Below are 24,584 nucleotides of genomic sequence, written 5' to 3' on the forward strand. Positions count from 1 at the left end.
GAACATTACCCTTTAATTTTGTAATAAGGCTTGATTCTTCTGAGGTAATTCCTTATTCCAGGTAGAATACAGGCTAAACCCTTCAAGATATACAAATCATTGTACAACACTTAAATAGTAACTAATCACCTTTTCCCTCCAAAAGGGATGAGAAGTGAATCAGACAAACTTAAGTAAAAAAAAAAAAAAAAAAAAAAAAAGACAGGCTACAAAAATCAGTTAAGTGAGCAAGGTATACTTTAAGCCTTAAGAAGCCAAATATACATCATGGTCATTGTTGTACTTAACAGTATAAACTGCATCAATGAATATTACACTATTTAGGCTAAAAGACTCTTGCTCTTTTGCTAAATACAAAAAGTGGTCTTCCTTCCTGCTTTGTTACCAAACACAGCAGTGAAGTAATGTGATACATTTTGAGTATACAAGAAATATGTCATGGCAGTCCAGGACCGGAAAACCAAAAACCAAGAAAAAAACAGCTCAATAAGCTCAATAAAAGATATAAATTTAATGAGGCACCTTTTGTTCGTAACATAACGAACTTCATCAGATATCTGTTATGAACGAAAGGTGCCTCATTAAATTTATGTTTTTTATTGAGCTGTTTTTTTCTTAGTTTTTGGTTTTCCGGTCCTGGACTGCCGTGACATATTTCTTGTATACTCAGTTTGTGTTTGTGCTTATTTTTAATGTGATACATTTTACTGGCACGTTCCTTGACTGTTGAAACTTTTGACCAAGTGCGCTTAATTTCTAATCTCACACACTGTCAATTCACTCCTCCCTCTCTTTCTCAAGTTATTACACAGATGTACAATTGTAACTATAAATATTTTTAAATAAGTCTACACAAAGATCCAGATTGTGCTGCATTTCATGTTTCTCCCATGGAATCAGTTACATTTTTGTAATTCAACTGACCATCTGCTATACATGTTTTTAGTTCTCTGTGCAGAAGTTACTGTGAAGTAAAAAAAAATGTCCTTCATCATAAGTAGCTCATTCTGGAATGTCATCAATGATCAAGACAGGAAAGTGTCTTCCTCTTTCACAAAGCAGAGAATAAATGGCCCGATAAAAAACAGGCAAATCTGTCACATGTGGTAAGCCAGTTTGAAAATACGGGAGCAGTTCGTCAGTCAAGGCCTGTAAAGAAAATGCAGAGAAATAAAATACTGGATATTAATTGCAATTCATCACAAAGTAGTTAACAGCCTATTCTATTGGAGTCACACTCAACACAGTTTTACAGGTGCAGCTTCAAAAGTCATACAGTCAAGAACCATGGAAAGTATGGAAAACAATGACAATGGCTTCAAATAAGAAATGCTTAAAACACCTGTACTATTTAATTAGAAAGCTGACAGAATAAAAAGTACAGTTGAGTTAGGAACCTACCACAATTGTAGATGTTTGAGTACGTCACTGTTGCAGTACCGAGTCTTGGGAACTCCTGCCTTGCAGGAGTCCACTGTAAGGTCAAATACCAGAGAAATTCTAAATCTCATAGGCGGTGGATGCTTTCCCTACTAGACATCAGTGGTATAAAGGAGTCCTTAGACTGCACCATAATCAGGTCATTCGTGACCCAAGAGCCAGGACTCTATCTGTCCCCTATGCACACATGACCTGCCCTACTGAGGACTCTGGCTAGGAGTAGCAGTGGAGAATGGAGAGTGGGGAAAAGGGAGTTGAGCTTGGTACCCACCCCAATCCCAGACAGATAGGAGAGGCAGTGCAGGTGGGAGAAAAAGGCTACTGCAACTGTTCACTTCAACATCTACAATAATAATAAGTTCCTAACACAACTGTACTATGTTCAGCATAGTCACTGTTGCAGTACTGTCTTGGGAAGATACTCAAAGCTAACTGAGAATGGGTGGTTGGCCAAATGTCAGGGACAGTGAGAAGACACTCTGCAGAATGATAGAGGCAAATTTGGCTCTGATTCTGAAGACAGCACCAAGATTGCAATGCTTTGTAAAGGTGTGAATAGATGACTAGGTGGCTGCTTCCAGAATAGCCTGAGTAGTAGCCTATTTTAGGAAGGTTGTGGTTGTTCCTTTTTCCCTGGTAGTGTGTTCCGTAATGGAGTTAGTAATTTGTTTGCCATGATGGTACCAGTGGCAGCTGGTGATTTCAAATAAAAGGGGGGCTGCAAGAGACAGCTGAATGGGTGGGGTCAATGGGAAGGTGTGTGGCCAACTAGAGAAGGGAGGGGCTATGCTCAAAACCAAAAAACTGTAACTTTAATTAAATACACTGCCCTGGGTGCCAAACCGTCATTATGAGAGTCCAATCAAGACAAAATGAAGTGTAAAAGAAAAAAAAAATATTTCAATGCATTGGCTGCACGACAGCTTACTTAATATCTAGATGGAGACAAAAAGGTTGTGAGGCATGAACAAATAAATTACTTTTTAAATACATTACTGGAATGCCAGTCAAAATCAAGTATAAAAAAAACAAGCAGCACTCAACTCAAACCACTTCTCCTTGCACTGCAGTTCTAATTATAATTTATATTCAGCTTTATTAAAATACCAAGTAACATGCTGAAAGTAGCAATCTCTGTGATACCCCCCACTTGTAAAAATGTTTCTTATCCAAAAAAGACCTGCTGCCTGACAACAACTATCTACTTGTTTCATGGGGAAAACATGATCAAAGTAAAAAAATGAAAAGCAAACAATAAACAAGCTCAAAATACATTGCTTAAAGGATTACTGCATAGGTTATGGATCACACACGATAGATTGGCATTCTGTTTAGTTTACAGGTAAAGCCTACAAAGATGACTGCAAGTCTCCAACACATGTAATGAGCTTCTCAAAATAATGTAATCCTGTCCTTTATTACAAATACTGTCATATGCATTTCAATACCCAAGGCATACTCAGCTTTAATTAAAGAGAGTACAATGTTCCCTTTAGTATGTACCTGGTCAAACAAATTGCCCAGCTAGAAAGACCCCAGTGGTTCCTGACTAAAAAGCTACACTAACCTAAAGACCCTAGGATACAAAGACAGACGTAAAGTCCTATATTTATACTTTATATTATCACTTATGAGTCTGTGGTGGTGGTGCTGCGGTAGCGTTGTCGCCTCACAGCAAGATGTTGTCCCGTTCGATTCTCAGCTAGAGCGTCTTCTGTGTGGAGACATACGTGAATGGGCATACCTTAGTTGAAGGTTGTGCGTCAGGGCCAGCAACTCGGCACGTAAAAATCAACTGCCAATCATTAGTGGACCGGAGTTCCACTGTGGCGACCCCTAACTGGGAAAAGCCAAAAGAAAAGTACAGTTTTGTACCTACCATAAATGTAGATGTTCGAGGATTCCATTGCTGCAGTCCTTACTATTGGGTATAGTCCGCATCCAGTCGGCCCGAATACCAGAGTATAAGGCTGACGTCGGTCAGGGCGCATTAGACTGACGTCAGTACGTCAGGGTACTAATGCGCATGACCGGCGTCATATCCTCAGTCTTTTCTTGCCCCAGATGTCAGAAGACCCTAAAAAGACAAGGCCCAAAATACCTGCACCAAAACATGAACAATATATACAAAAATATAAACAGGTAAACTCACCTACACAACCACCCCTAAACACAGAGGGAAGGAGGGAGGGTAAATTGGACTGCAGCAATGGAATCCTCGAACATCTACATTTATGGTAGGTACAAAACTGTACTATGTTCTTCGTTTTCCATTGCTGCAGTCCTTACTATTGGGTAGAATCCCAAAGCAGAGGTAAGGGAGGCTGGCAAATCATAAAGAAGCAGGAGCTGACAACATGCCTTGCAAAACAGCTGTGGCAAAACCAGCCCTAGACTTAGAGTAGATAGGAAGGTGATAATGCTTAGAGAAAGTATGCACTGAACTCCAAGTAGCTGCTTCCAAAATATCCTTAGTTGCCACCCCCCGTAGAAATGCTGTTGAAGTGGCAGTAGCCCTAGTGGAATGAGGCCTAATCCCAGCTGGAACCTCCTTGCCATGATGGGAATAACAAAATGCAATGCAAAAGCCAATCCACCTAGAAATTGTTTTGACACAGGCTTGCCCTGCGAACTCAAAGCAAAAGAAACAAACAACTGCTGAGACTGCCTAAAATCCTTAGTCCTGCTTAAGTAATAACGCAATTGCCTGTGTACATCTAAAGTATGCAAAATCTTTTCCCCTTTATTTTGGGGGTCTGCATAAAAAGTAGGCAAATGAATAGTTTGGTTTAAAGCCACACTAGAAACCACCTTAGGCATAAAGGAAGGATTAGTACGTAATGATACCCTATCCGTATGGAAAATCAAAAAGGGCTCGACTGCCATAAGGGCCTGCAACTCAGACACCCTTCTTGCAGAAGTAATAGCCAACAAAAAGCAGTCTTCCATGACAAATATTTCAATTCAGCAGTAGCCGCAGGCTCAAAAGGTTGTAGAGTAAGTTTTTCCAACACAAAATTGAGATCCCAAGCAGGAGTAGGAGCTCTACGTGGGGTCTTATATTTTTGCCCTCTAAGAAACTGCTTGAACAAAGGATGCGAAAACAATGGTGGGTCACAATCATAGTGAGCTGAGATTGCTGCAGCATGAATCTTAATGGAAGATAAGGACAGACCCTTGTCCAGTAACTCAGTAAGATATTGAAGAGCCATACTCAAATTAGGCTCAGAAATCTCCAAATTCTTTGCTTTACTCCAAAATAAAAATCTCTTCCATTTTGCTGCGTACACTTTCCTTGTACTAGGTCTTCTAGCTTCCATAATCACATTTAAAACTTGTTGAGGAAGTTGAGACCTGCTGTGTTTCAACACAGAATATGCCAGGCTGTCAGATGAAGAGAGTGAAGCTTGACATTGAGCAGATGACCGTCCGCCTGGGATAACAGATGTGGAATCAAAGGTAAAGGCCATGGAGGCTTCTTTACCAGACTCCGTAGTAGAGGGTACCAGTGTTGCCGAGGCCAATCTGGAGCTATCAAAATCATCCTTGGCCTGTCCTGTCTGACCTTTAACAGTACCTTTGGAAGAAGAGGCAGAGGTGGAAAGGCATACACATGAAGGTTTGTCCAACTGAAAGACAGAGCATCCACTTTCCAAGCTGTGTGATGAAACCCCTTTGTGCAAAACTGTGGCAGCTGGTGGTTTAGTGGAGAAGCGAACAGATCTATGTCTGGAGTTCCCCATGACACTATCAATTTCTGAAATACATGAAGATCCAGTTTCCACTTGTGGGGATCCATGATTTGTCTGCTTAACACATCTGCTAAGGAGTTCTGTGCTCCTGGCAGAAACCTTGCCTGAAGAGTTAGGTGCAAGCGTGCAGTCTCCCATAAAATCATTGCTTGCCTGCATAGAGGATAAGAATGTGTTCCCCCTTGTTTGTTGAAGTACCACATGACAGTTGTGTTGTCTGTTAGAATCAACACCTGCCCTGGAAGAAGTAACTCCATGAAAGCCAGTAATGCGAACTGGACTGCTAACATCTCCTTCATGTTGATATGTAGATGCTGTAGTCTGGCAGGCCACTTGTCTTGTATCCACTTTCCATTTAGATGAGCTCCCCAAGCAATGTCTGAGGCATCTGTCGGTAAAATCTGACTCGCCTCTGGCCGGGTCACAGAGAGTCCCTTGTTTAGGTGACATTCCTGAGCCCACCACAAAAATTCTCTTTGAAGGCAAGGAATTATTTGAATGACAGTGTCTAAATCCTGGCAGTGCTGTGTCCATACATTTTTGAGATACCATTGTAACTTCCTCATATGCAGTTTGGCATTGGGAAGCACCAGAATACAAGATGCCATGAACCCTAATGCTCGAAGGACTGTCTTTGCAGTCAGCACGGACTGATGAGATAGTTGATGGAAGTAAAGTGATAGACTCTTTTGTTTGTCCGGGGTTAAAAAGGCCATCTGGGCTGCTGTATTCAGTCTCACACCCAGAAAGCACATGTCTTGAGAGGGTACTAGACTGGACTTTATTTCGTTCACAGAATACCCTAGGCATCTTAGCACTGCTATAACATATTCCAGATGCTGTAGAAGGTCTTCCTTTTCTTGAGCCAGAATCAGGCAGTCGTCTAAATAAGGATAGATTTGAAGTCCTTGTAGCCTGAAGTAAGCTATCACTGGAGCCAGAACCTTTGTGAATACTCTGGGCGCAGTAGATAAGCCAAAGGGCAATGCAGAGAACTGATAATGAGAATCTCCAGCTCGAAACCGCAGATACTTCCTGTAACTTAGCCTGATAGGCACATGAAGGTAAGCTTCCTTGAGATCTAAAGTTACCATCCAGAGATCTTTGCCCAGCAGGGGTAAAAGCTGTTGTAACGTCAACATCTTGAACTTGGGAATGTCCAGATAAGTGTTGAGGAGAGATAAATCCAAAATCGGTCTCCACGTGTTCCCCTTCTTTGGTACTAGGAACATGCGAGAATAAAATCCCAGGCCCCTTTCTGATACAGGGACTGGCTGAATGGCCCCCATTTGGAGTAACTGAGAAACTTGCTTGTGAGCCTCTTTTCTTTGTGGAGGAGGAACGTCTGGCATGCCTTTGAAAGGGGGCATTGTATGGAAATAAAATCTGTCTTGAGTAATGAAATCCCAATTTTCTTTGAAAAGAGACAGTCGTCCTTCCAAAGGAGCTGCCAGACGAGAATCTACTGGCAGCTGAAAAGGCAGGTCATTGGGTCTGTTTACGAAAGGACTGACCCCTGCCCTCACCAGAAGTCTGAGCAGGTGAACTCCCTGTTCTAGGCCTAAAAGAACCTTGAGCCCTGCCCCTACCACGTCTAGACCTACCCCTAGACTGGGAATCATAAGCAGGATATGTCCACCCCTTAGCAGGCCAATTTCTACTAAACTTCGGTGGCTGTACCTGCAAAAAATCTTTCACAGTTTGCATAGACTTAGCTTTGTCCTCCATTTTCTTTAAAACTGCTTCCACAGGTGAACCAAACAACACATCAGACTGTAAAGGAGCATCCAAAATCCTTGTCTTAACATGCTCAGCCAAATTTTGATCCCTCAACCAGGCATGCCTGCGAAGAACAGAACTAGTGGCAGCCACCCTCGAGGAGGCCTGCACAGCATCAAAACCACATTGCAAAGAATGCTTGCCCACTTGTTCAGACACATAAACTAAATCTAGCAATTCTTTACAATCAATACCTTCCGCCAAAGCATCCACCTTAGATTTCAATTGTGAAAGGAGATAATTTTGATATTTCAGCATGTGAAACTGACAATTCAACGCTCTCATGGCTAGAGTGGAAGAAGTATACACTTTCTTACCCCACCTATCTAACGCCCTTGCCTCTGTCAGTGGGAACAGGATTTTTAACCACAGAGGCCTTAACACCTTTAGGCCCCTGAGAAACAGTTTCTGGGTCCGCCCTAGGACTCTTAAACAAATACTTATGAGCTTCGGGCACCCTATAGTACCTATCAGGTTTAACAGGAGCAGGAGGCAAAGAATCAGGGTTCAGGAAGCCTCTGCAAAACATCTTCCACCACATTCAACACAGGAGGTATAGCTAAGGGCCTATGCTGGGGTAAAACAAGAATTCCCTAAGCCTCTTCCTGGAATCAGAGTAATCCTGGCCTTCCCATTTAAAGTGCTCCCTCATGGAATGCAGAGTCTCTGAAAATGAAAAATCCTCAGGAGGAGAAGCCGAAGGAGTGGCATCATCCACATCAGAATCAGAATAATGAGGATACTCCTGCAAATCTTCCGCAGAAGACTCAGAAGCCCCTGAACCCTGTTCAAAACTGTCAAACTCTGGTTCTACCCTAGGCCTCTTATCAGGAGGGCCCATAGAACCTCTAATCATAGTAATCAAATCTTCTGCCATTTTAAGCATATGTTTCTTAGGTACAGAACCCGAAAGGCTAGGAGAAGCCCCTACTGAAGCTGAACTTGGCCTACCTCTAAAAGAAGTTTTGGCAACAGAAGGAGAGGCTCTAACTACTTTGGGAAGAGAGGGAAGAATAGTTACCTGAGAAGCCCCTCAGCCTGGCCTGCCTCCTGAGAGGGTACATCCTGTAACAGTAAAGTTTCTGCCTGAGACTCCATAGAAACTCCTGGCAAAACCTCTGGCTCCACTGAGCCACCTAAAGAACCGACGTCCGGGACTGCCGGTTCATCAACCCTAGGCTTCGCTGTTTTGTCCTTGCGCTTCTTGGTTGAAGCAGGCGCCGGTGCATCCGGCGGCATTTTATAATTGCAACGCTTCCCAAACACTAATCTGGCACAGTCTAACCTCCTCTTAATAGTGCGTTTGTTAAACCTAGCACAAGAGCGGCAACCAACAACGTCGTGCTCAGGCCCTAAACAAGGTATACACAATATATGGTAATCCCTATGAGGTATTTGTTTCCCACAAGAAATACAGTTATTCACTTTTTCTGACATCCGGTTAAATACTGAGGCAAGAAAAAACCAAAATGTTCCCCAACGGGGTACTTAGCCAACTCTGATTCGGTCTGAAACTCCGGTTTCGGAAATATTTCAGAACGCCAACCTGCACTCGCAAAACTGCTTCTGCATCGGACCACGCGGCAAAAAAGACTGAGGATATGACGCCGGTCATGCGCATTAGTACCGACGTACTGACGTCAGTCTAATGCGCCCTGACCGACGTCAGCCTTATACTCTGGTATTCGGGCCGACTGGATGCGGACTATACCCAATAGTAAGGACTGCAGCAATGGAAAACGAAGAACATCAACATTATCACTTATGTGGTGATCTATATCTTGGATTTGGCTCTCTTATGGACCCAGCTCTCTGAAACTATCACACTTCCATAATACCATGGTCTGCAAACACTAAATCTAAACACTTAAACTTCCACCAGTGTTTAAACAAGACACAATGAATGGATAGATTCATTATCCAACATTTATCTCTTTTCCCCTCATTTTTTCCCTTACATGTGAAACAGACTGACACTATCACCTTTCAAAAAATGGCACTGAAAAATGGATGGGCACCTGCAAATTCATCTTGTGCCTGACCTGTTTTTTCCTCTTGGAAGCAGGAGGTACACCAACGGGTTTTATAACATTTCTAAGAAAACAGTGAGCATACTTGGTTATTCTATTTTTATAAAGATTATTATTACTTATATAAGAAATAAGGATCTTTACAGCAGCAATCAGTTTAGTTCATTAGTATGTAAATAGAAGCAAACTTTGAATCAAACCAGGCAAGCAGTGCACACAAAGGCAGAGATAGCCAAATTATTTACCTCTAAATGTCTTAAATTGTTGTTACAGCGTAATGATATACCTTCTAAACCAAAACAGTGAAATACATGGTAAATGGAAATGAATCATATTAATTCATTAAAAGATCCTCTTCACAAATAAAACCAGCATATTTTAACCATCCTATTACCTTCCTATTTGAAGTTGTCAGTAAGCCATTAGTATGTGCTCCACATTTTGCCCATTTGTTCCACATTATGATGGCTAGTGTTCCTCATTTTGGAGAAGGAAGGTTGAGAGCTATGTTAGTTGTGAATAGTATTTATTAAACAGAGACAAACTCAAAACATCTGGATTTGGTTAGCACACTTTGTAACTGCCAGCATTATGTATTCATCTAAACTTCTCAGATGGAGTCCGCCACTGTGACAAGACTAGTTACAACTGTTACATTAAAATGGAAAATTGACTGAAAAAAATGCCAAATCCACCCCACCCTCTACTCAGACATGGAAAAAGTTCTCCAGATCACAGTGACCTCAAATATATGTTGAGTCAGCTTTACACTCTCAGTATATGCTAACATGCACTGCTGTACTATGCCAAGTTTCAAGGTTGTAAGTTCGGATGTAAAATTAGATTACTACAGAAGTTCTGCGACCCCTAACCGGGAAAAGCCGAAAGACAACAACTACAGGAGTTCTTGGAAGAAAGGGTGGGCTCCCAACATAGCATGCCAGGTTAAAAAGCATAGCTAATCTGCACCTAATAAACAGTAACTGCTAGCCTCTTAATACTACACTAAATTAAATTTAAAGTAATGCAAGCAATAGAACTTTTTTCTGTATTTATGGTATTTGTGCCTATAAAATACACCTTTCACGATGTTATTCTTGAATGCATTTACATTACATACATGCAAACAGTATACCTAACCTCATTTATTAGTCTATGCCAAGTTAAGTGTTACAAATCTGTTCATGGCTTCATGCCTATTACAAAAAGTTAACTTGAAAGTGGTTATGCTAAGCTTACATTCTGAATTTATATGACAACAAAAATTATAATGGAAAGAAAATGGCTTTCATCAGAAATACATAAAAGACAGAAGTCAAATAAACCATCAAAGCAAGTGCATACTGAGAAGGGTTCAACCCCGAGTTAAAACAGCACTCGACTGACTGTTAGTTAGCTCAGCTGTGCTCATATGTCTCATCATGAAAAAAAATGTCACACTTCTACCAGGTCACAATAAAACACCTGCCTTATACTTTATACACAACTTAAGCACAAAGTAAACCCCAAGCTTTTTGCATAGCAGATTAGCCATACTACCTCAAGTCTATTAATTATTCTCCCTTTTCCCTTGAGTTTCCAACTTTTGCTCATCTCTCCCCGCCACTTCTTCCCACATTCCCACTGTTTTGTCCGATTTTCTATACTGTACTGACTTAGAGCCACAGCATGGGCATCCCTAAAAATCAGGGGGAGTGATTACTGAGAACTGTGTCAGTTGCTTGTTAATGATGCATTATAAACACCAAATTAAAATTATTACTGTATGATTTAGAACGCTTATACCATGGATAACCAGCATTTTTGCACAGTAAACAAATGACTGCATCCCCTAGCATAAATGCAAAATGCCCATCTCAGCAAAAACAGCAGTTAAACCACATGCTTATTACCTTAGTTAAAAAGTGTGAAGACGCATAGCGTATACAGACTTACGGGAATACTGTAAAACGGCACAACATATCTGTTTTATGCCAGCATGAGCCTGCTTAAAATGCAACTGTAAAGAAAAGACTTACATGAATGTATTATTTTACCACAGGTGCATTTAGATTTCTTTTTAATGCCCATGTTCAGTCGTAGATTTAATGGGTGGGACTACCATAAACAACACTGACTTTCCAAATAACCTTATATGGCAATCAAATAGCAGTCCCGAGAAAATATTTTTTGTATCTTTGGTGTTGGGGCTTATGGGCTGGTAGCTAATGGCTATACCTCTCTGCAACTAACTGCAGTAACCCCAAGTCAGTGCAGAAACACTGTTCTTCCTCTCTTTTATTTGCGTATATTGTATGTATTTATTTACATGATTAAGCTAGGAAACGGGCACCATTACTAGATGTTAACAGAATACTGAATGGGAGGGAGGGGAATCATTAGCTGTGTCACTGTACCGTGCTTGCTGGTTTATTTCCTTTGAACTCACAGGTATGTCTGGTGACCTGACCTGGGTATTATGCACAGCACATTTCAAAAAAACGCAACAACAAACTATCACTACTTTAAATTAAGTCCGGATATGAAGGATACAATCGACACTCCTACACCTACGCATACACACACTTACAAAATACTCTATTATTTTTGCAGAAATATAGGAACAGCATTTACCAGCTGTAAATTCAAACTGCAAGACATCACACTCTACTCTACCACCTTTTCAATAGTAAGAACTGAAGAGCAAGTAAACTATACTATTTATTTCAGTCACTCAACTCAACTGAACATGTCTGTCCAGCATGGTGAGACAACTACCTGAGTTAATCAGTTCACGAAAAGTAACTTTATTTTTCGTTTCCTCTCCGACTGCAAATGCAAGCCGAAAGTTGTTTCTTCTTCCAGACTTTCACCAACCAAAGACAACGCCGATATCCACTGTCAATCCTTGACCCCTTCTCTCTTCCTAACTCCGAAGGCAAGACAAGTAAAGTATTACTGAACTACTGCTACTGATTTGGTTTCCGCTCTTTTTGAGAAGAGAGCAAGAACCAGTTAAGTAGCAATCCAGTTGTCCACGTCACGTACTTGCCTGCCGACATGGCAGTCCGAACCCCCTTCTAATTACTGTGCGGTTAAAACTGCATAGACGTCTGGGTACCACTCTGATGCATTTTCTTTAATCCGGACTGCCTTTTACAGCAGTCAGATAGTATACACATTCTAAAAAAAAAAAACGGAACTCGATGAGCATGCGCAGTTTGAGTTCCGGGACTTTGCAGACTCGCTCATAAGCACCGGTGTTATAGATTATATAGCACAAACAAAATATTAATACTTTTTTTATTTATGTCAAATGTCAGTAATACACTTCCATCTTTTTCCTGGGAGGGCTGCAGTCCAATGGCACGAGCCGCCCCTGGATGGTACTAATAAAAAGCAATGCAGTTAGCTATCCACTTAGAAAAAGTCTGTTTACCTACAGGGCTCCCCCCCTCCTTGCCCTCTGAAAGATACCAAAGGTTGCACTGCCCCGTTATGGAATTTGGTCTTATTTAGGTAGAATGACGGTTGTCTGTGGACTTCTACTGAATGCAGCATTCCTCTTCCTTTGTTCCGAGGATTGGGAAAGATGACTGGGAAATTAATGGCCTGAATAAGAAAGAGATCTGATACAACCTTGGGCATAAATGACAGGAAGGGTTCTAAGGGTGATTCTGACCTTATTATGGAATGTCAGGAAAGACACCTTGCAGTTCAAAAACGCATTTTTGCAGAAGTCAAGGCTAGCAGAAAAGTGGTATTCCCTGCAAGTATTCTGATGGGTGCTAACTCTGCTGTTGCAAAAGGAGGCAGACTTAGATTCTCTTAAAGTTAAGGTCTTAAGTAGGAATGGGGTTGCTGTTGGGTGGTCTTAGATGTAATACCCCCTTTAAAGAACTGTTTCACGTGGTGATGAGTGTAGATAGGTGACAGGGGCAGGCACGCAGAGACAGTGAAGGCATGTATCGTGATGGGTGAATAAGACAAAACGTCTTTGTAAAATAAGTATAGATACTTGAGGACCTGTGCTAAAGAAACTGCTCAAGGCAGTAATCCCTTATTGGTAAAAACTGAAAATCTCTGCCACTTAGCAATAAATGACTTCCTACACTTGGTTTTCTGGCTTTTTTTAGAATAAATATTAAATTTGCAGAAAACTGGGTGGCTGCGGTGGTGCAGCGGTTAGCGTTGCTGCCTCACAGCAAGAGGTTCTCCAGTTCGATCCTCGGCTGGGGTGCCTTCTGTGCGGAGTCTGCATGTCCTCCCTGTGGTCACGTGGGTTTCCTCTGGGTGCTCCGGTTTCCTCCCACATCCCAAAGACATACTGTAGGTGGATTGGACACTCTAAATTGGCTCTAGGTGTGAGTGTGTGCATGTAAGTGGAAGGTTAGGCGCTGGGCTGGCAACTCGACACTGTAAAACTCCACTGCCAATCATGAGCGGACAGATTATCCGTTGTGGCAACCCCTAACCGGGAAAAAGCCGAAAGAAGGAGAAGATGATTAAATTTGCAGAAAACTGATGCCTTGCAGGAATTAAAGACAACTCATCAAACCTGTGTTTTAGAGACTAGGGTGAATGAAAGACCTTCGTTCTGGATGAAGAGGTACACACATATTTCAATGTTCGAAGCTCCTTATACAAATGCAAAGCCTTCATAGGACTTGCCCTCAGAATAAACCGAATTAGAATCTCATGTACCAACCCAAACATCTAAATTATTTTTAAATGAAATAATTGACACAGGCTTCTTAATTTTAAGTAGAATGCTATTTCACCAACCAGGAGATTTCCCAAAAATGAAATGTATCACTCGACAGTTACCCAATTTAATATTGATCAGCAAATCTTTATTCCTGGTGTCAAAAGAATGATACATCATGTTTATAGTAAGTAAATCACCAAAACTGGAGTCTCTAGGGCAGTTATAAAAAAATCAAATCACTTCTAACTAATCTGTATTTAATGGTGTAAGGAAATTAATCTACATTTATAACTACGGGTCCTCATACCAAATCTATATCCATATCTCTGAGTTTTTCCAGCCTGTTTAATTCTAAGTTACTAAATACACAAATTGATTCAAAGTATTCAATTCCAGATCTTATTAAAATTCATAAAGTAATAAAATCAACATATCCTATCAATAAATCTAAATATGTTATGCATTTCACAATAACACTTCCTTATTAATATTCATCAAATGTGTCTCAAAACATAAAGCATGAATTGTCACCCCGATCTTTAATTTCCACCACTTTAATCCTCAAATTAACCAAAACATAAGGCTACAAAGAATTATCTGTTCCAAAATGCAATACACTTGTATTTACATTAAACTTCATATCATTTGATAGCGTACATTTTTATGTATTATCTAGACAATTTTGTAACTCAAACTGATCAGCTATACAACTAATGGCAGAGCCAATTTTAACATCACCAGCATATTTAATCAACCAGATCCTGTCATCATTAGGAAAGCTAGCCATAATACCAAAAAGGACAAGTCGCAACATGGAGCCCTGTGGGACACTTGATTTACCTCCTGCTCTTTAGATAAATGGTGCCCTAACCTAATCCTACAGTTCTACCCAGTCAGTCAATACCCACTGAACCACATAGATGTTAAGACCAGAATCCAGTAACAATGAAATAACCCTACCATGTAGCATAATATGAAATGTTTTGGACATATCCAAATATAAAATGTCCACAATCAGATAGTCATCCAATGTCTTCCATAAAGAATAGTAAAAGGAAAACAAATTTGAAAGACAAGATCTAGCAGCCAAAAAGGGTCTATATTGTAATATCGACATTTTAGAATGTCGAATCCCACTTATTCGACACGAAAATGTCGAACTCCAAGGTTCCCAAATGGCCAAATAACCGATTTCTTTCTAACGGAAAGAAATCAGTTGGCCATTCTGTTACACCTGCCATTTCCCTGACTGTAGTGTGGTCTCGGAGTTAGAATATTTAGTTACGGGGGTGTGGGGGGCACAGCCCCCCACATTGGGGGTTTAGGGGGCGAAACCCCCCTCTTAAATGTGTTTGGCTAACCGATTTTTTTCTGTTGGAAAGAAATCGGTTATTTGGCTGTTCTGGAACCTTGGAGTTCGACATTTTTATGTCGAACAATGGGATTCAACATTTTAAAATGTCGATATTGCAATATAGATCCAGCCAAAAGGCATGCTGGATAACATCTCTACTATCAAAGGCTTCTCAAAAATATATTCATAAATAACCTTTTCAAAACATTTCCCCAGAATACTAGTAAGATTGATAAGTCTACAACAGTCAGTAATAGGAATCACCACCTTTTGGGACTGGTACAACATCAGCCAACTGCCAATTATCTGGCACATAACCAAACTGCAAACAATTTGAAATCTCCAGGGACCTAAACCTTGTCACCATAAGAAAACAGAACATGCTGGAGGGATAGATTCCTGTCCCAGAGACTTCCCATACTCTGGAACAAACTACCCATTCATGTCAAGCAAAGCTCTTCATTGGCCCTCTAAGAAAAATCTTGATGACTGGATGGGAAATAGAAAATTCACCCCGGGGATCACTTCTGCAGCACTGCTTGACAGGGGCAAAGGAAAATAATCTTATTGGGTGGTGAAAGCCAGGGAACCTTTTTGGCTAGGCTTATATAGGCCCCAGGGCTGATAGCCAAGTACCTACCAATGAATGACACTAGCAAGCAGCAATTTCTTTAATAATTGCTGACAAAAAACACAATTTATTCCAACAGCAGAGCTAACACTTATCAAGCTAATTAACTCACTGGGATCTAATGAGACAACAGATGGAAATTCCATCAGCTACATGAACACTAACAACAGCCTTCAAAACATCCATCCATCCCTCACCACTTTTTCCCCATTTTGCACATGGGGTCGAGGTGTCACTTTCAACAGTGACAATCATCTCGAGCCAATGCTTAAACCGCAAGGTGGCTAGCCGTGCCTCGGTACTTCATTAGTACCACTCACTCACACACAAACTCTCATGGCCAATTTAGAGTGTCCAATCCACCTACTGCATGTTTTTGGAATGTGGGAGGAAACCAGAGGACCTAAAGGAAACCCATATGACTGGAGGGAGGACATGCATACTCTGCACAGAAGACATCCAAGCCCAGAATCGAACTGGAGAATCTCTTGCTATGAGGTGACCATGCTAACTGCTGCACCGCCAAGGCCAGCCTAGCCTTCAAAACATCATTAGCACAAAAATAAAATAAGAACTTGCCAAAATACCACAACCAGCTACTAAATTATCTCCACCTCTCAGGGATAGACCTATGTTGCAGTCATTCTTATACAGATGTTTATAAAAAGCTCTCTTAATTCACAGCTTCTTTCCTTGCTAAATTCTGCTCATAATCTCACTTCATACTCCTCAAAAATGTCCTAAATTTACAATCAACTCTTTTGTACCGCCCCAATTTATTTTATGAGGACTTCTTTTATATTTTCCTCCACAAATAGATAGACCTATTACACAATATTTGCAAGGAGAAATTCCACCATGGGGACTTAAATAAACTGGATTTACAGGGAACCATGGGAACAAATTCATCAAACATAGAAAATTGTAAAAATATCCCAACTTTCCCCAATATTATATGAACCAAACACACTCATCCAGTATACCCTAAAGTAACTTTATTCCTAATTTTATCATAATCTGTCCTAAAAAAGGCATATAAATACATTTTTTCGTATGTAGGACTAATAGACTAAACAACTTTATAAATGCATTAGTGGTGTGAACCAGTTAATTATGGACATATCTCACAGCCCTCAATAAAATCCAAATTTTTAACCCAAACAGTATCTAAAATATTAGCATCCCATAGTAGGAGGGGACACTGCCTGAGAATACCTATATATACCTTACTTTCATTTGCCAAAGTGTAGATAGAAAAAGTTAGGTACTCACCAAAATGTTCCATCTTTGTTGTTCATTTTCATTTATCCTTGACATTTGGGTTTGGTTCCAATATTGGAACTGACTCGGCCATTACTACAGCTCACACAAGCCAAAAACTCTCAAGTTTCACCTCCACCCACAATCCCTCTCTCCCAATTACCTCGGATCGCGTTTGCAGAAAAAAAAAAAAAAAAATATATATATATATATATATATATATATATATATATATATATATATATATATATATATATATATATATATATATATATATAAAATAAATAAAGAAGCCTTATCTGCTATGCTTTAAAAGTCACAATAACTTAAAGGTACATTATCCGTTCCACCAAAAGCTCTAAGAAGGCCAGGAGATGGAGGGAGGTGAGTCAAGGATAAATGAAAATGGACAACACAGATGGAATGTTACGGTGAGTACATAACTTTTTTACCCGGTGTTGTCAATTTTCATTTTATCCTTGACATATGGGACAATATCCCCATCTTAGATCTTGGGAGAACTCACAGAAAGATATTCCTGAGCCCCACTGAACCAAAGGATGCTCTTTCCCTAGAGACCAAATCCAATCTGTAATGAGTAATGAAGGCATGGGGGGACGCCCTGCACATACATCATCTATTGAAGCTCTAGATTGAAAAACTGTTGAAGTGGATACAGACTTTGTAGAATGTGCTTTCACGGGCATAGGCAAGGCAATTTTCTTCTTGTCATAGATAAAGGAAATACAATACTTGAGCCATCTGGCTAAGGTCATCTTGCTGAATGACTTACTAAACCTTGCACTTGAAAAAGAGACAAATAATTGGTCAGATTTTCTCATATCTTTTGTCCTGTGAAGATAGAAGCATAACTGTCTGTGAACATCCAGTAAATGCAAACAGTATTCACCTCTGTTGCAGAAGTTTGAAAAGAATACCGGTAAAATTGATATTAGACTCCTTGACACTACTTCGGCTATGAAGGTGAGGTTTGTTCGTAAGGAAACTCTGTCTTTGTGAAAAATCAGACAAGGTGGTTTACATAAGGCCTGAATTTCTGAAATCCTTCTAGCAGAGGTTATTGGCACCAAAACAAGAAGTTATGTACTCACCATAACGTTCGATGTATGTAGTCCATCTCACCTCACATTCTTACCCGTGGTTGGGAGTCGAATGTCGGCTCCAACTCGGCCATACTTTTTTAGCTCAAAGTCTTTCTATTGGCTGGGCTAAGATGGTATCCCATGCTGCAATGCTCTCTATCCCCAGATCTAGTTTGCTGTGAGCACCAGTACTCATTCTCCATGCATAACACCACCGAAGGAAAGGAAGAACAAACCAAGAATGAAGGGAGCTCTGAAACCAGACCTAACCTCCAGATCCTCCAGGACGGGGGAAGGAGGGGGGGGTAAGTAAGAATGTGAGGCAAGATGGACTGCATACATCGAATATTATGGTGAGTACGTAACTTCTTGATGTTATGTAGTCCAATCTCGCCTACATTCTTACCCGTGGGACAGCGTCCCCAACATCTAAATCCTGGGAGGCTCAGTGGAAAATACTCCTGAGCACTGTGGAACCAAAGGAAGACCTGCCCCAAGATACCACATCTAACTTGTAATGAGTAACAAAGGTGTGAGGAAATGCCCAAGTAGCCGCAGCACAAATAACATCCATAGACAATCTGGCCTGAAAAGCTGTAGATGTAGATACAGACAGAGTAGCGTGAGCCTTCACCCGAGGAATAAATGAAAGAAATACAACTGGAAATCCACCTGGACAACGTGACTTTGGAAACAGGAGACCCAATTCTGTTTTCCGAAAATAAAAAACAACTGAACAGATTTTCTGAGGTCTTTCGTTCTGTGCAAATGAAAACCTAATTGTCTGTGCACAGCCAATTGATGAAATTTGAATTCTGCCTTGTTTGAGAACTGGGGAAAAACACTGGCAGTTCAATAGATTGGTTAAGGTTACTGACGCTACTTTAGGAAGAAAGGAGGGGTTCAGTCTGCGAGAAGCCCTGTCCTTATGAAAAATCAAATAAGAGGGTTTGATTGATAAAGCTTGAAGCTCCGAAACACGTCTGGCTTACGTGATGGCTACCAAAAAACAGTCTTCCAAGTTAAGAATTTTAAATCGCAAGTGGCTGCAGGCTCAAAGGGGGGTGAATTAAGACCCTGTAGAACAAAGTTTAAATCCCAAGGCATAACAGGTTCCGATACCAGAGGATGAAGTAAAAAAGTGCCCTTCAGGAAAGCCTTATAGAGTCTATGTGCCATCAGACTAGGCTCGTCTGCAACACGAAAGGTAGAAATCGCCGTCAATTGGACTTTAACGGTTGCGGCCGCTAAACCCTGGTTAAACAGCATAGGCAAAAACTCCAATACAGACGAAATTGAAGCAGTGTAAGGGTCAGTCTTTTTGGCATGCGCCCAGATAGAAAACCTCTTCCATTTGCTGTAATAAATCTTCCTGGTCGAGGGCTTATGAGAGGAAGATAAAATATGAAACACCTCCGGCGAAAATTGATGAAGCCTAACTAATGACAGAAGTGGAGTAGCCAGGCTGTCAACCGGAGGGTCTAAAGAGAGGGATGGAGCTGCCCTGACATGTGCGTCAGTAAGTCTGGTTGTGGGTCCAGAATCCAAGGAGCGTCCATGAGATAGGGATGGAGAAAGGGGAACCAAATTTGACGAGGCCAGTGTGGGGCAATCAGAATAATTTTGCTTCCCAAGGATTGTGCTTTCTGAATAACCTTTGACAGCAAGGGGACCGGAGGGAAGGCATATAGTAGACCGGAGGGCCAATCATGGACTAGAGCGTCCCTGGGTGACTCCCCCCGAGGGGGGATCAGTGTGAAGTAGCTGCTGCATTTGGCATTGAGGGGGCTGGCAAAAAGGTCGCAGCAAGGCTGACCCCACCTGTGGAAGATATGCTCCACAACTTGACAGTTTAGGGACCACTCATAAGGCATCAGAATAGCTCTGCTTAGCCTGTCTACGATCACAGTGGACTTCTCCGGAATGTGCAGTGCCACCAGAAAACGTTGGGAAGACACTGCCCACTGCCACACTCGCATGGCCTCCCTGCAAAGGGGATAAGACTTGGTTCCTCCCTGCTTGTTCAGATACCACACCACTGATATATTGTCTGAGTGGATTGCAATAGTGCAGCGAGGATGAAAACTCTGAAGTGCTTGCAACGCTAGTAGCACAGCTCTCATCTCCAGGACACTGATATGCAGATGCATCTCGTGCTCTTGCCACGTGCCTTGGACTGTCCTGCCTAGATAATGCCCTCCATTCCATCTGGGAGGCATCCGTGGTCACCATGGCAACCAGGGGTGCAGGAATGAAGGGCTATCCTGCATTCAGGTTGTTGGTGCAAAGCCACCAACTGAGATCCTGTTTGCACCTGTCTGTGAGAAGAATAGGGTGAGAAAGTGGGAGACGTTGAAGAGACCACTGGGCAAAGAATAGCCACTGAAGAAGCCTCATATGTAACCTTGCCAGAGGGACTAACAATCATAGCAGCCATTGTCCCCAACAGTTGGAGGACCTATCTTGCCTTCGCTCTTCTCAGAGGGAGCAAGGTGTAAACCTGTTGTTGTAGGACTCTGATTCTTTCCTGTGGTAGAAACGCCCGCATGAGGACGGTGTCTAATTCGGCGCCTATAAAACTGACATGCTGTGAGGGCAACAAGGCAAATTTTCCCAGTTCAATGTGATGCCCAACTGTTGACATAGGTTGATAGTAGCGTCCCTGGTCTGAAGTAGTAGATGCCTGGTGGTGACAGTAAAGAGCCAGTCATCCAGATACGGAAACACTTGGAATCCCTGACGTCTCAAGTGAGCAGTCACCACTGCCATGCATTTGGTAAACACCCTGGGGGCTGTGGTGAGACCAAAGGGCAGGGCTCGAAACTGAAAGTGACTGGCTCCCAGCTGGAAGTGTAGGTGACTTCTGGATGCCCTGTCCATCTTTATGTGGTAGTAAGCATCCTTGAGATCGATGGAGCACATCCACACTTCTTTTCCCAACAATGGGAGAATAGACTGCAATGTGACCATTCGGAACCTGCACTTTTGCACATGGGTGGTTCAATTGGCTGAGATCCAATATGGGTCTCAGGTCCCCTGTCCTTTTCGGCACCCAAAAGAATCTGGAGTAATTCCCTAATCCAATCTGGTCTGAGGGGACATGTTGGATGGCTCCTTTTTCTAGCAGCTTTGAAACTTCTGAAACTGCGTAATCCCTTTGACTGGGTGGAACATCCGTGATTTTCTTGATTGGAGGGGGATTTGATGAGAAGGGGATGACATATCCTCTGGAAATTATTCGTAGAACCCATTGGTCCTGGGTGATATCTTGCCAGGCGTCCGGGTATAATGAGATTCGACCCCCCGACTGGCTCCGGAAACGCACAGTCGGGCCTCCCATCAGGAGCGGCGGTAGGGAGAACCACGAAAGGAATCACGGTCTCCCGAGTTGCGGGGGCCTCCTCTGCCCCTAGGCAGCGTCTCCCTGAATAACCACCCCGTCCCCTGCCTCTGGAGGGGGGCTCATCTTGAGCACCGGGAAAAAACCTCTGTGATTTCTTGAACCACATTTTGCCACCCCTCTGGGCCTTGGAATAAGGCCTAGAGGGAAGGGAAAAACTGACTCCTATGGCAGACAGAGTTTTTCGCTCCTGCTTGCACCTAGTGAGAGTGTCTTTCACCTTGGTTTAGATTAGAACAAAGAGGAACCATCAAAAGGGGCATCAGTGAATGAAGACTTGAAGGCCTCCGTGAAATGACAAAGGCGCATCCAGGCCTGCCTCCTAAGAGCAACTCCTGAACTTGCTGCCCTACTTGCTCCCTCGGCTGCGTAGGAGATTAGCCTCATGGAGGAGTTTGCAATGGAATTGAGGGTAGACATCTGAGCGTTGACCGTCTGGGCCACTGCCTCAGAAACGTTACCCGTAAGAGTATCTCCAAGCTCCTTGAGGAGATCTCTCTGGAGCCGTGTAAAGTGTGATAAGTAATTCAGTGACCGTAAGGTAAAGGTCGCTGAAGAAAACGTACGCTTCCCGTACCGGTCCATAATCCTAGACTCCTTGTTAGGGGGATGGACGGTGGAAGAAGTCTCAGCTAATTCCTTCTGGGTGGCAGCTGCCACCACCATGGCATCCACAGGGACTCCCTTGGACAGAAATTAATTATCAGGAGGAACAGACAAAAATTTATTGGGTCTCCTGGGGACTGGTTTCACAGAGTCAGAGGTTTCCCACACCCTTCGACAAACCAAATCCAGAAGCTCGTTGAAGGGTGGAGATACCCAGGAGGCGGAGGGCTGAGCACCAAAGGCCTTCAGGAAGACAGATTCCTCCTTGGAGGGGGCTTTGGATGGCCAGTCACCTCTTTGTTTGAAAATCTCTAGGATGTCAGGGAAAGAAACATCCTCAGAGGATGACTTAGGGGACCCCTCCAATTCCTCGAGGTCGGTGTCTGATGTGAGAGACTCATCCTGAGAATCTATGTGCTTCCTCTTGCACATCTTCTTTCTGGATGGATCCTCAGGCAAAAACTCTGAGGTGCCCTCAGAAATATGGGGACCACTCGTGGGGGTACCCTGAGGCCTTGGGGCTCTGCTGTCCAAAGATAAATGGTGATCAGAGACCTGCACCGGTGTAGTAGGGGACAGAATGACCGACCCGTATGATGCCACTGACGACCTGGCCAGCGCGTTCTGCATGGACTCAAAGGCTGGTCCTCCCGGGTCCGAAGAACCAGCCTCCGAAGCCAAGACAGGAGTCAAACTTCCCCGCGCCGAAGCACCGAGAGGGAGAAAAGGAGCAGAGAGGTGTTCCGAATCCTCTTCCTCAGGTCTGACCAAAGAATCCTGAGTCCTAAACCCCGTGGATGGTCGGAGCTGATGTCGGAACCGATAAGCCAGGAGGGGCTGTTGGAACCGACCTAGGGACATCACACGGAGCCGAGCACTCCGGCTACGAAAGCTGAGATGTGCTCGGAGGAAGAAATATCAATGCAGGTTGAGGGACCGGCTCCAGAGCCGACTGGGTCGGAGCCGAGAACAATTTTGCCAGTACTGGTGACTGAAGAAGTATCTGCACCACTTTATCGACGTCCACATCTGATAAGGTCCTGGAAAATTTGGAGGATAGAGAAGGAGATCGAGACCTCCTCTCTGAAGGGGATCTGTGAGGAGGGGATACTGGCCTAATGCTAGGTGATCGGCTCCGAACAGGTTCCAAGAAGATTGGAGACGAAGCAGGTTCCATAATAACTGACGCTTCCTGCGGCCCCGAAAACAATGGAGCCAAGGATGTCGATGCAGACTTTGCTATTTTCTCCGGTGGCTCCGAGGAGACTGATGGAGCCGGAGATCGCTTTTTTGCTTTTGAGGATTTTGCCTTAGAGCTGGAAGCACTCTCCAGACCCTCCTTGAAGGAGGGTTTCTGAAGTCCCTTCAAAATCAATTTATTTTTCCTTTCCTGAAGAACTCGCGGACTAAACGCATGACAGAAACTGCATGATTCCTAGAGATGAATCGCTCCCACACAGTACACACAAAGTGTCCATTGGTAATGGACATTTTGTAACTGCACCTAGAGCATTTCTTGAAGCCCGAGGGCTTATGCTCCTTAGTATCTTTGGACATAGTTAACCAACAAGTAACCAACTGAAAAAATCGACCAACGGTCAGTCACAAGGCGGGAAAAAGCCTACAACAGACAGAATACCACAAGATCTCTAAGTTAAACGATCCTCAGACACAAACACAAGTGGGGGAGGACTAATTCCTCTAATTTAAATGATTTTAGTCCCGGGAAACTTTTAGCACACAAGGAAAGCAAGGGGCAGACTAGGTCCTGTAACTGAAACGGGCCTAGCCTGTTGGAAACAGCTAGTGAGATACCACAGAATAAACAATCAAGAAACACAACTTTTTCACAATACAGATAACACCACACACAATGGCCATTAAAATAGCTTTTTTTGCAAAAAAACTTCTCTGATAAAGAAGAAAAAGGGTACTTAGCCACAGCCAAGAGCGAGACCACGGCCGAGCTACACGAGCGGCAAATGAGATCTGGGGATAGAGAACAGTGCAGCATGGGATACCATCTTAGCCCAGCCAAAAGAAACACTTTAAGCTAAAAAAAAGTATGGCCGAGTCGGAGCCGACATTCGGCTCCGAACCACGGGTAGGACTGTAGGCGAGATTGGACTACATAACATACAATGTTTTCCATGACAAAAATTTCAGATCACAGTCTGCAGATGGTTCAAAGGGAGAATGTACAATGGTTTACAACATTAGGTTTAGATCTCAAGGTGGCATAGGATCTTTGAAAGGAGATTTCAGCAAAAGTGTCTCTCTTAAAAAAAACTTACAAAGTCTTGGAGAAGCCAAGGAACGTTCATCCAATCATCAAAGAAATTTGAAATTGCTGCTAGCTGTATTTATTTTATTTATTTATTTTGCATTTGTTGACCGGCTAGTTTAACTGGAATAAAATCCATTTTCAGTAGAGGCCCGGGGAGAAAAGCTCCAACACAGACAATTTTATACAGTAAAAATAATCACTAGTTCAAAGAAGCATAACAGTAGTAAATTAGCTCTAAACAGTTACAGCCATACA

The 24,584-nt window shown here is 42.5% G+C and overlaps 1 protein-coding gene across 4 annotated transcripts in view; it reads right to left on the reverse strand.

The window, feature by feature from the left end:
• Positions 1-865: 865 nt before the first annotated feature.
• TEDC2 (tubulin epsilon and delta complex 2) overlaps positions 866-24,584 on the reverse strand; it is a 1,244,333-nt gene continuing 1,220,614 nt past the window's right edge. For all 4 annotated transcript variants that reach the window (XM_044065295.1, XM_044065294.1, XM_044065296.1 and 1 more), the window contains one exon: positions 866-1,149. In XM_044065295.1, the coding sequence (XP_043921230.1) occupies positions 1,003-1,149 (147 nt within the window). In that variant the 3' untranslated portion in view covers positions 866-1,002. The remainder of the gene's footprint in view (positions 1,150-24,584) is intronic.

Source organism: Protopterus annectens, chromosome 3.part0 (assembly GCF_019279795.1).
Source record: "Protopterus annectens isolate FY-2018-M chromosome 3.part0, PAN1.0, whole genome shotgun sequence".
Taxonomy (NCBI): Eukaryota; Metazoa; Chordata; order Ceratodontiformes; family Protopteridae; genus Protopterus; species Protopterus annectens.